A 12,958-nucleotide genomic window follows, 5' to 3' on the forward strand; every position below is an offset into this window, starting at 1 on the left:
CTACCAGACAATGTAGTTTGTTTACCATAGCGTGTCCAATGCCTGATTGCTTTCCAGAAAAAGGGGAAGAAAGGAAATCAAAAGAATAGTGAACAAAAAAGGTTGTTAATAAGGATGGACAGAAAAGAAAAACCAAAACCAACGATGAGGAATTAGGATGTTAGTTAGTACATTAGTTGGTTAGATATTGGTTAGTAGTAAAAATGACTTATATCATGGATGAGTTAGTGTTACAGTGAATAAACACTGTGCGATTTGCCAGAGATCCGAGGCATCGTGCCATCCTTTCCAAATATTCGACACCAGAGTCCTACATGAAAACGTCAACGAGGACCACAGAGAGGACTTTCACATCAAATTTGTGTAGGACGGCTTAAATCCCACAAATCTTGCAGTGTTTCTTTCACCTGTAGTCTAACAAATTGTGCCTTTCAAAAAAGAAGAAAGAAAATGATAGAAAGACAGATCTGTTGAGAGAAAGAAAGAGAAAGCAGGCCAGCAGTCCTTGACTCTTAGCTTCTAACCTCTAAACTACGGGCTATCCTGTTGGGATTCTCAGCAACAACTATTTACTAACCTGTGGAACAAAAGCTTACTGTCAGGGAGGGTCAGGAAATCAACACTTACTTGTTCCGCTGCTCTGAGAGCAACACTAAAGGCTGTCTCACCTTGCCGACAAACTAAAGGTCGGCCGACACAATGAGCAAACGCACACGTGTCGCTACTACTACCTCCACTCTTTATATAGCTGCCTGTAGACAGATCTAATATATGCACTTAACAGTAAGAAAAGCTAATTATAAATTACTACAATATGATAGGAAACAATACATGTCGCATTACTAATTCTGTTTATGCCATACAGATGTATCTCTGCCTTTAAAAAGCCCGACGATCATCTGTGCTATAAATACAGTGCTAATGGACGGCTGAAAGGCAAACACTGTGTCTGCCTTTAAAGTGGAAGTGCGTGGTCTACACAAGCATACGAACAGTTTCCCAAAGGAAAGCGATAGTGACAGTGCCTGACAGAGGTGTCATCTTAGAGGAATGTGAAGCAAAACAGAAATATCTGATAACTTTAATTTGACAACACAGGGAGCTCAAGTTCAATACGCCGCTAAACAGGAGAGAGGAAAACACCTAGAAAGACGGTACCTAGAATATGCTGCGAACTGCTTTTCCGTGTTCTTATTGACTAGTTGCTAAGAAAGAAAGAAATTAGACAATGACATTGAAATAAAAGATATCTCTGTAAAAGTATAATGGCATTTGTCTGAATTGTAGCAATGGAATGACAACCAATCAGAACAAAGTGACATTCTTAATCCCAGCTCCCTCTCAGAAGCTCTCAGAAGCAGCTTATCTAAAGCAAAAACAACAAAACAAAACTGTGTCTCCAAACTCCGTCCATCGCCGCTACCCCCGATTACCTGTCTCAGGTTGCGTGTCACTTTGATGTCGTGCCAGCTGTTGTCATTGAATTTTCCATTGACCGGCTCGACGATGGCCTCGAAAGCGCCAGAACCTAGATTGATGACGAGCGAGACTGCCCCGTCTTTCAGTGCCAGGTTGACATAATCTGCGGATTTCCCCGTGTGCAGGAGGAGGCCGTTGCGCTGCCAGGTCTTGAAGGACAGCGTGATCTCGTCGCTGCTGCTCTGGATGGGGTTCTGTGACAGGTCATAGCAGAAGTACTCCGAGCCGCGGAAGGTGGCCACGTTCTCCTCCCTCGCTGAATGGGAAAGGGAAAAGAAGCAAAGTGTTACTTTCAGGGCGTTATGCATCTTCTGACAGACGACGAGGCTCGGCGTTAACGTCTAGCAGCTAAGCCCCCTGCTGCGGTGCCGTGCTATGATTCATCGCACTCTTCCACAAGACCACAGCCGGTCGTTACCGCATTTATTCTGCCGTTTGTTATAAAATCTCCTAAACATGAAACAAGCATGAGTGTTGTTCTCTTCATTCATCGTGAGTCAGCCTGAGTAAATAGGGAACTGCTGCATGTTGCACAAAAGCTTCCATCAGGCAAGCACACACATACACAATGCACTATAATTACAGCTATGATAATCCCATCATTCAGCTGAGATCATAAAATCCGATCTGTACGACCGTGGGTTTGGGTTTCGCGTACAGCCTCCAGACAGACAGGCTACTTATGATGGAACACTATTCCCCGCTAATGGGGCGCATAAATCAAACTTAGTCTGATTTTACAGTTTTATGTCACTCGGCTGTTGCAAAGTGACTTCCTGAGCCCCTTTTTTTTAAAATTGACGCTATAAGTATGGTGAGACAGCTGGAGACGGGGAAAGGGAGGACTCTAGAAATCTGTTTTCCCAGTTTCTCAGTGTAGCTTTCTGTGCTGCATGGTCAATATGGGTGTGGGTGAATCTAATAGAGACACCCTCACTATCATTTGTGTTAAGCTGGCAACAGCAACCTGCAGCGACTACATAATTCCTCCTCCGAAGGCGCACTGTTCAAGGTGTCACCTTTCAGAAATTTCAACCTCAAGAACAACATGAACCAAACCTACTAACTGCTCTGGCACTGCTGTGACGGTAACTACAATGCTACCTGCCAACAAAAGGCATTTCAATGTGTCATTTCATTTCCTCACTGTCCTGGGGTTCTTCCTTTGTGTTACTCGCAGACAAGTCATGATGGACAAATGTGGAAGAAGAAAGCCGAGAAAGGAAAAGGGAGAGAGGGGGAGAACACGAGCGCTGCGAGCTTCAGTTTTGTTGTTTCGGATCAGGCAATATGTAAACATGAGGGAGCGGTGCTGAGAAGCTGGCAGAAAGGAAGGAAGGATGAGAACGACAATACTGAGATAGAAACAAATGAAAAAGGGGAGCGAGGCTGTGGGATGTCAAACTCGTGTCTTTGCACTGCGCGAAGAAACAGGAAGAAATAGTATGGGAGGAAACAAAGGAACTGTGAAAGCCCTCATCCATGTGCCGGGGGAATAAATAGAAACCCATTATTACCACTGAGACAGCACAACACAGAGCTAAAAGAATATACATTGGAGGATCAAAAAAAAGCCCTCCTCCCATCTCTACTGATTTTATGCATCTCATCTTAGAAATTACACAAGCACTGACAGCGTGGAGAAGCTCGCCTGATTGTATATTCATGTAATATTGTTCTTCGCAAAAGCTTTATACTGTGCTGGGCATCAAAATCAAAACGATAGTGTTGTAATAACTGAAGAAAAACAGACAGCGGCATGTCGCATCCAAAAGCTCCCCCAGAAAGGGCCGTAATTTCTTTCAAAACACTTTCAGATTATTAATAAAATATTGATTTTTACATCCACAGCAATAAAATGAGAGTCTAGCCCCTCGCTCCGGTTGGCTTTATTGAACATTAACACTAGCATCAGAGAGAGCCAGTGCTATATGTTCTGTGGGCCTTCTGTCACATCTTGCCTGAAGGCCTCTTGCATGGCAAACTGACAGCAAAAATGGTTACAGGGCTGAATTTTCCCAACTGATTGAGACGCATAAAATGCTGCGTCTTTCACTTTTCCAAATCAATTATCCTTGAAGCTGTTCTCACTTGAATACTAAGCAACCTTTCTACTGTATACACAGCAATGAACGCATTTAAACGAAGAACACTTGTGATTTGAAACCGAAAGGTACAGGGAAAGTACCTCTGTGTACAAGCTTTCTTTGTAGGCATGCAGCAGTGTTATCCTTTAGATCATCTCCAGACACCTGATCTAGTATGCTCTCCCTTGACCTAAGGTAGAAAGGTTATTGTCATGGCAACATCCCTCTACTATACAGCACACTTTAATTAGGTTGGCTATCTCAGGAATGCTGCTCAAATTGCACAACAAGCCTAGAGAGACTGTTTCTTTGCACCTGTTCGGACTATTATATAAGCACGACAGTGAAAGTATACCAGGATGAAAAAACATCCACAATGATCAGTTATGGATTGGCCTCCTGAGAACCCGGACCTCAGCATTACTGATTACTAATGAGGGATCATTTTGGCAAAGAACAGAACAAAAGGCAGCGAACGTGCAAAGAAGAGCTCTGAAATGTTTTTTAAGAATCCTGGAAAACTATTCTTGAAACCTATTTAAAGAAATTACAAGAAAGCTTGCTTATAATAAGTCAGGCTGTGTTGAACAATAAGGGTGATCATAACAAATATTGGACTTGGCTCATTAGAATCAGCTTTTTCTTTTCTTCCATTTATTTATTTCCATTTATCCCTCGTTTCAATAAATCGCTAAACTTTCTCATTTATTTTATTATTTTCCTAGTAATATATAAAGAAATGAGGGAAACTGAGGGGCCTTGGATGTATCATATTGACATAATGTTGCCAATTCCTAAACTTTTGGTCAACATTTTAATGTCAACCAAAATGTTCATCATGTTAATATCGCTAACAACTGATGGCAGATAAAATGTGATCATGCTCATCATCTTATGTGCAAGTTTCATTTCTTTTTAATTTACATTATGAATGAATAATTATGGAGGCAGAAGTTTGAGGTTAAATGATCAGCCTGACCGACATGTGAATCCAGTAGGGTACAATGTATATTAGGATCTAAAATTATTGTCAAAATATATGCACTGTGTCCCTTAAATGTCTCTTTTAAGATTAGAGGTCAACATTATTATTATACCAACAGTATTCTATGTTTATATCAAACCCAAGGTTTACAGCTTAGGTGTTGTGCTTCTTTTTAAAGCTAAACAAATTTCTATATAGTTTGAATCTACAGCTAGCAAAAAAGAAAATGAATGGAAATGTATATATGTGTATGTCAAAGCTAGTTTATCATAAATTACACTGACAGTAAATTCCAAATAGAAGCTTACTATGATATGTTACAGCGTTATCTACAATGATGTAATTACAAAGTTTCTGTAGAGCTGTAAAAAGCCATTAATATAGCATTGTTGCTCTGAATAACAGAGAGTGCAAATTGATATGCATTATTTGTGCACTTCAGCAATACAAAGCTTGCGGTAAGTGTATACGGATCCATAAAGACCAGGGGAAATGTATTGCCTGTTGAGACATGTTCTGCACAGATCTGTGGCTTTCATATTGATCACATAGCGGGGTCATTTTCTCTTATTTTCGCCTTAGTCATCAATATTCCATTTGTGTGATGCCTGGTGTATGCACTGGGGGTTGGCGTTCGATTTCAAAATCCACTGGAAGCAATTAGCTCCTTCATTACCATCTCCCATTTTCTTCCGCTTCCTCTTGTCACACACGCTGAATTCTCTCCAGTCTGACCTCAAGGGTCTTATGAAACAACTGCAGGACACCAAACTGCCCTTTATCGTTTGTTGGCAAAAAGACTTGGAACATATAAAAGGGAAACAAGATGATGTTAATCAGATTTGAGACTTTGTGATTGTGGCAAAAATGCTCACTTACAGTTGCAGAGCCACCAAACCCCCAAACCTCACAAGGAAGTGAGCTGGGTAGTAAGCATGACCACCAGTCCCAAGGACACTTTACTGGCAAAGTGAACAGGATGTGTGACACATCAAATACATGTTCGCACTGTGTTTTCAGATAAACAAGCCTGAAGATTGAAACTTAAACATAGAAGATTTAAGTATCTGCTACTAGCATTTGTGGGGTACTCTTAGGGATTATCCAAGGTTGCATCCACTCAAAAGAAAATGAGCTTAAAAATCATCACCACTTTGTACCTCCTTCCCTAATATGTGAGAACAGGATCACTTGAAAACTGCTAAAAGACTACATTTAGCCCAAATTAGCCAGAAAACCCCAAACAATATGAACCATATGGTTTTCTACTGCAATGCAAGGCTAATGCTAACTATGCGACTGTGCGGCTCTGGTTCAGTGGTGAGCCATCACATGTCAAATGAATTTGGAGCACCATGGGTGATGTCTCTCTTCAAAAGCAAGCAGCACTGTCAGAAAGGCTTATGTTGGAGGGAGATTTGGTGGGAAATGTGTTCCCTGCTAATATTTTACCGGCCAATTATGACCGACGTACTCTCTGCAACAATTACATTCATTCAGAATACAAAAATGCAGTGAAAAAGCAACACATGAGAGATTTCAGGCATTTATCTGCAAGACAAAAACTACACATAAAAATCATTTAGTGTGTCCTTTTCATGACAGCTTTAAAGATGCCACACGACATATCTAAGAGGTTAAACTGAACTGTCACCCTGACACTTCTTTTCTCATCTCGTATTTCATGTAACCTTGTGAAGCCGTGGCAGACGGCCTGTCTGAGACTGCCTTTGATGTCTGCGCTCACAGATTGAGAAAGGAAGACTGACAAAGAGCGAGACAAAGAGAGAGATAAACATAAACAGAAGTGACACAGCGGAAGCAAAAAGAGTCTAGGACAAAAGGATGTGAGAGATGGAAGCAGAGACTGAGATGGAAAAAAAAAGAAAAAAGGACGCAGAGATTGGAAGATGGAGAGAGCCAGAGCAGGAGAGTGAGACTGGCAGATGGAAGCAAGGAGAGACAGAGACGCTACCAATGGCTCTCCAGAGAAACAAAGTGACACTGTGTGTTAAGACTAGCAGTGAGGAGGTGTCCCTCCGGCTTGCGATTCTTCATTACTGCACCTGATAACACATCACCAAATCCCCGTCTCTCCTTACCTCCTTTAACCTCTCAGAAAACACAAATAACTCTGCCAGTCCAACACTTTCCACGATACCTTTTACACTCGGAAGATCATCCCTGCAAAAGTACAGTCCCCAATGAATGGCTTGTTTAAATTAGTATCTAAGATCTCCCACTGCAAAAAAAAAAAACATGTTTCATTTAGAGTTTCAAAACCATCATTACTTATACAGCAGTACATGCTCATTTTACTGCAATATTTACCACGTAGTATAAATAAAATAAACCCCTCTCAACTTCAAAATGCTTCACGCAATAGAAACTGCTGAAGGGAGAAACGAGGCAGACTTAAAAGAATGCAACATCCTGACTGTGAGAGCATGTGGCTCATTATTGGTAGGAAGGCAAGTAATGCACATGGAATGGCAGCAGAGCAAACAGCTTCCTTTTTATATTACACTTAAGCGGGACACCATATTATTCTCAGTGGACGGGCAATTTCATTATCACAAATTGCCAGGAGAGCAAGCTCGAGATGATATTGGTGTTTCTCTTTATTGGCTGGTGATATGCATACTAAACCATTTAAACTACTTGTAGAGACTCATGTAAGAATAAAGTCATGTGTGTATCCATGGTTTGGCTGTCTAGAAGTCCAGTACTTTAGCGGTCAGTGCCAAGGGCTATTTCAATTATTTACCCTCAAGGTCCTGTAGCAGGGGTGGGGGAACTCCAGGCCTCAAGGGCCGGTGTCCTGCAGGTTGTAGATGTGTTCCTGATCCAACACAGCTGATTTAAATGGCTAAATTAAGTGCTGCAGAGGCCTGGTAATGAACTAATCATTTGATTCAGGTGTGAGAATCTAAAACCTGCAGGACACCGGCCCTTGAGGCCTGGAGTTACTCCCCCTGTTCTGCAGTGTCTGCATGAGAGTGCAAATTCCATTTGTCGGACATGTTCTTGATTATTTTTATGAAAATAATAAAAATAATAATAAAATAACAGCAGATTATCTATCACACTTTACAAATGATGATGATAAAATACACAGGATGCATGGGCGAGGCCTTAGTCTTATGTGCTTAAACACCCACATGCCTTTAATTAGTAGCAGCAAAACTAATTTATATTTTACCACTATACTATACCACTTCACTTATTGCATGTGAGCTAGATTTAGCATTTCCTATTTTAATAATATACATGCAAACTTACTCTGTAGCACTTCCGGAAGCACTAATGTTTGATTAATAGTGCTGCATTAAATCTATGACATAGAGCTAAAGCTACGACGAGCAGCTTACCAGAAATGTGACTTAACGTTGCAGTGACACTGAAGTCAACCATAATCAGACTGTTTGGTAATATGGTCTATAAACACAGCATTAGCATCAATGCTTTATTTATGGATCATATTATTGATTGGCAAAAGCAGAAAGGCTTTATTGAAAAAAACCGAATAGGTTGTAATTGTACAGAATCTAGTTTGATTATTACACCATGAAGTAGTGAGCGTTCTGGAGTTTTTTCTTTTACTAGCCATGGACAGTATACTGCTTTTCAGTAAAAGTAACAACTAACTTCAAAGTGTATTAGTGCCAACATCAACAGCTCAGTTTCACTCATGATGGCCGAGCAGCGCAGACACAAGAGGGCATACGTAGAAATGCACGCAACAACGATGCAGGGATTCGACATAGTTGTATAAATTATGCTTAAAGGGTCAAAGGGCAACTGAAAAAGTTCTAAATTAGATGATAAATATAATGTAGCGTTACCAGATATAGAGAAGTGTTTGTCCCCTCAGGATTCAGTAAAGTCAAAAAAGCAGCACTAGGAGGAGGGGGAATATGGCACTGAAATGAATCACATGCACACACATACTGTGTCGTTTTGTGTCTTCTGAATTTATAATGACTTAATTGTTAACAATGACTAAAAATGTCTCTCATGCCCACAAAGGGGTGAGTTATTCAAGCGTAACATTTAAAAATGCTACTTCTCCCGTGGACTTTGATATGATACCACGAGAGAATGACATGCAGCTACTCTTCAAGCAACTGCAGAAAAAACACAGAGCTGCAGTGAAATGGGCAAAAGAAGAATGTGAAAGATTTCACTTTTGTACTGGGTGTCCAAAGGAAAAGGATCTGAAAATGTTTGGACAGATAAATTTTATTGTTTAATTTATCTGCATTCGTTTAGACATGGCCAGAGGCTTCTTTCCAGCTACCGATTGAAACAGTCACTGTCACCTTCAATGTGTTTTTCTACGTCTGTGTGTGTGTGTGTGAAGCTCCTTATTGGCTCCTGATGGTGAAGTCTCCATGGAGTGAGCGATGAGGTCTGGAATGACAGCCGGGGGATGGTGCGAATGGTGGGAGTGAACAATGGAGGGATGGAGGGTGTCTGAAGAATGGGGGCAGGCGCCTGAGGTCCAATCCCATCAACTGAGGCAATTGTGCGGAGCGAATGCTGGAGCGAGGAGGTGGAGGTTGAAGATGAGCTTGCAAAGGGGAGAAAGGGAGAAATCCTGCATTCCCATTATTAAGTACGACTACGAGTCTGTGATAGTATACAATAAAGAGTAGAAATCTCAGAACATGGCGCCCCCCTTTAACGTTGGCTTTCCAAAGTTATATGTCGGCATTAACTGGCTAAAATCACGAGGAAGTCTTATGTACTGATAAGAGTTGATTGACTTTGTTAAAAGCTATTTAAATTTAAATTTAAAAAAGTAAGTAAAACATGACTCTGTTCTACTGAAGGATTTAGTGCAAAGCAGTAAATAGTGGCCTCTGTAAGCAATATATCAATGTCAATGCTTTGCTAAGATAGCTACATTAACTGTTAGTTAGCACTGTTTTTCTTAATTCCTGTGCAGAACATTCAATAGATGTGCTGCACATTTAACCTTTTGCTAATTTTCAAGTTTTGTGCTGAGTGTGACAGCATAATGCAGTTATAACGTGCACACAGAGCATAACAGACAGTGATGGTTATTGAGAAACTGAACAGAAATTGCAAACAGTGGAAACCTTAGTCAAACAAACAAAAAAAGAAAGACACCTGAGCCATGCTTCTGACTTTAAATGTGCAATATGCATTCAAAGTCCTGACATCCTGACACAGTTTGAGGTTTTACATTTAGCTGATGTCATTAGCTCTTTACTTGTGTGTTTTTAGCATCTGGTTAATACTGTCACATGCTGACTGAATCTTTATGCACTGCAGGTTTTTTGTTTTCATTTTTTTTAATGTCTATAAGTGTGTGTTATGATACTATGGCGTCATCTGCAGTCGCTATTATTCCTTTAACAATCAAACGATCTTTGACAGAGTGTCTCTCCAATGCCGACTCTTGCGTCAGCCTGACAGCTGCCATCCTGAACCCAAATGGAAAGTGACGGCAGTGAGCATTGCATTGGTTTCATATTCTCCGCTGCTCTGCATGGCAGCGTCTTTATAAACTTTCACCACTCTGCATCTGTGTTGGTTTGACATATGTTTTATATGCTACATGTACCGTAAAAATTAGGAGGGGTTTTCTGCTTGGGATTAAAACTGTTGGATATAAATAGAGTAAAAGGACTACAATCCATCCTTCACTTAGATTATTTGACATTCAGCTTATTTTAAAGATTTGTAGACTGTAAGAATGTCTTGATTTTCTTATGAATGTTTCACAGCAAACACATTTGATAGGTCAATAGGTCGCTATTTCAATTCCAACCAGAGACACAAACGCCCTTTGGGCATAAAACGCTGCCAAATCAAAAAAATGTGGAGCTATCACTGTGGCCATCCTCTGTGATGAGGGAGCAGCTAAAAGTAGCTTCTTGTCTATAAGCCATCATCTATGCCAGCAGCCTGATATTAGTGAAAAAGCCAAGTATGTGTTAATTAGGCAATATGTAGGGGAATCCCTAATTAACACATACTTTATTCTAAGTCCACTCAAACCCTTTTATCTTAAAATCAAATGGCTTTGCTACATAAAAGAGCAAAGCTGTTGCTCCTCTGTGTAGGGGTTGTTGTTCGCTCATGAGAATCACCACAAATGTGAGCAAGCAAACATGCAGAATGTCTGAAGCTGGAATTCAGAGGTCCTCAATGTAATCGAGGTAAGAACTTCAGCACGTCCATCCACTGTTGTGACAATGAAAGAATCCTTTAGATTGTGCACACATGGAAGTATCGCTAACTCTTACAGATTTCTACGCTTTACACGTCATCCAATCAGATTTTGTCTCATTTCCATATCCATCTGCGGCTCAGTATTCAGTGGCCTGTTTCATATCCCCCAAGTTCTGCAGCCTAGTTTTAGTTGGTGACATAGTTCAATTTTGTGAATTCATTATACATATTTAATTTGTTAGTAATTGTCAACAATCATTTATGTTTTTTATCATGGCATTTTTATCTTTACAAACTAAAGTTTAGCCAAAACTAAAAGCCGTCCTTGATCTAATTTGATGTAAAATGCTGTTTGATCAAAATTGAGTGTTTTTTCTTTCATGTCGTTAATATAATGCTTTTTCTTTTGTATTGTCATCAGATTAAAATTGAATTCAATTTAAAATGAGTAATAAAAGCATACTGGGATCACTGTATGTACACTATAGACTGAGCCCTAGTACACAAACTCATAATAAGCTGTCCTTCGGTAATTTGTGTAGTCGGTGAAATGTCACTTTGGATTGAGAAGTCCTCAGCGTGTGCCTTTGTGCATGTGTGTCTACTCATCATGTTTATATCTAAGCAGAGACTTGCTCCATGGAGCAGGACTGCGGGAAGGCAAGGCCTTCCCTGGAGCCTGTCAGTCATCCAGAGTGGCGTTGCCTTATTGGCTATTATCTTTCCTGTCAGAAGCCTGGCTGTGTCTCCACCTCACCACATCAGTCTCTGTCAGTTTCCAACCTGCCTGTGGATAGAGCCACGGAGCATGAAGCTGCACGCTACTCTTATCATTAGTTTTACTGCCACTTCACGGTTTCAGCTCCAAACCCAAATGTCACCTCTTATTTTGAGGCTTTTGCTAATAAAATCATTTGACTTGTTTAACGAGTGGAACAGCTACGTAGATATTCTGAGTGCTACTATTTAAAATGACACAGCTGCGGCATGCCGTTTTGCTCCTGTCCACATGCAGGAGAACCTCGATTAATTAAGTGAATTCACACTGCAGCACATGTCACCAGCCGCACCTGAATCATTTTTACATCGCAGGAATGGCAGTTAGCAGTTGCACATCAGATCTTTAAGGAAAAAGAAGTTATTTTCATTCAAGAGAGTCAACACTTGCAAAATGGTACTCATTCAAATTAAAAGAGAACAACAAAAATAAAATCCCACCGCAAGTTAATTTTGATTTACGAGGACATTCATGGATTCCTCAGTATGTTTACTGCTTATATTGACACAGTTTCTGAATTTGCAATGCCACATGGGAAATCTGTGGGCCCACATCAAAATTCACACTTGTAATTACAGCAACACTGTGCGCTTAATGTGAAGGCTTTTTTCTGCAGTTCCTCCTTACCGAACATCCCATATGCATGCGAGTCAACATGTGCAGTTGCGATAACGTGACACGCCGATTAAAGATTGCACAGCATACGCAATTAGAAAAGTAGATTTGTGTAGCTCTTACCGCTGCTGTTGGAATGACATGCTAATAAATCAAACAGACGTTTGATGAACTGTCACAGTTGCATTTATACATGAAATTACATTATAAAAAGAATCAGCTATAAAGAAACTAACTGGGTGGTGCTTTTAAGATCTTTGTCTGTGCTGTTATTTTAAACATGACATGACGCACAGATCTGAAGCAGCACTGGGAACCAGAAACAGCAGAGATAGCTCCCGGTCATTGCATTTGTTCCTTAAAAAAAACTAAACAGTTTTTAAATAACATATTAAATTGTTTAATATAGCATTAATGCAATTCCTGGATGAAACTGATGAGAGCAGGCGAGAGGCAAAGTCCCTCTACAGCACTTGAAACAGATTAGCACACATTCCTAGTCGGAGCTGAGGTCTTCTAATATTTATTACCTCCATAACTTACTCTCCTGTGTACTGCCAGAACATTTAGCTGCACGCAGGGAGGCGAGGGGTTAAAAGGGGAACAGCGGTGCCATAAAAGGGACAATGAAATAAACATGACTCACTGTGAAAGAGCCCTCAAAGCCAATATAATTTGGATGGCGAGGAAGAGCAAGGTGCCAAACCTCAGGCTCGATCTGTGACCTAATCTCAACAGCCAATCGTGTTGAGTGGCGCTTTAAGAAGGCGGTGAAACAGCAATTTGGTTACACGCAGACATTCGAGTATT

General features: G+C 40.5%; 1 protein-coding gene across 12 annotated transcripts in view; it reads right to left on the reverse strand.

Moving 5' to 3' along the window:
• nrxn3b (neurexin 3b) overlaps positions 1-12,958 on the reverse strand; it is a 322,143-nt gene that overhangs the window by 245,450 nt on the left and 63,735 nt on the right. For 11 of the 12 annotated variants that reach the window (XR_003274579.1, XR_003274577.1, XR_003274576.1 and 8 more), the window contains 2 exons: positions 1,434-1,735; positions 26-49 (listed from right to left, as the gene is read on the reverse strand). Coding sequence is in view for 9 of the 12 variants with exons in the window: in XM_026193775.1 (XP_026049560.1) it covers positions 26-49; positions 1,434-1,735 (326 nt within the window). In the remaining 3 variants the exon portion in view is untranslated. The remainder of the gene's footprint in view (positions 1-25; positions 50-1,433; positions 1,736-12,958) is intronic. The other variant, XM_026193777.1, reaches the window with a different exon arrangement.

The sequence above is a fragment of the Astatotilapia calliptera genome, chromosome 15 (assembly GCF_900246225.1).
Source record: "Astatotilapia calliptera chromosome 15, fAstCal1.2, whole genome shotgun sequence".
NCBI lineage: Eukaryota > Metazoa > Chordata > Actinopteri > Cichliformes > Cichlidae > Astatotilapia > Astatotilapia calliptera.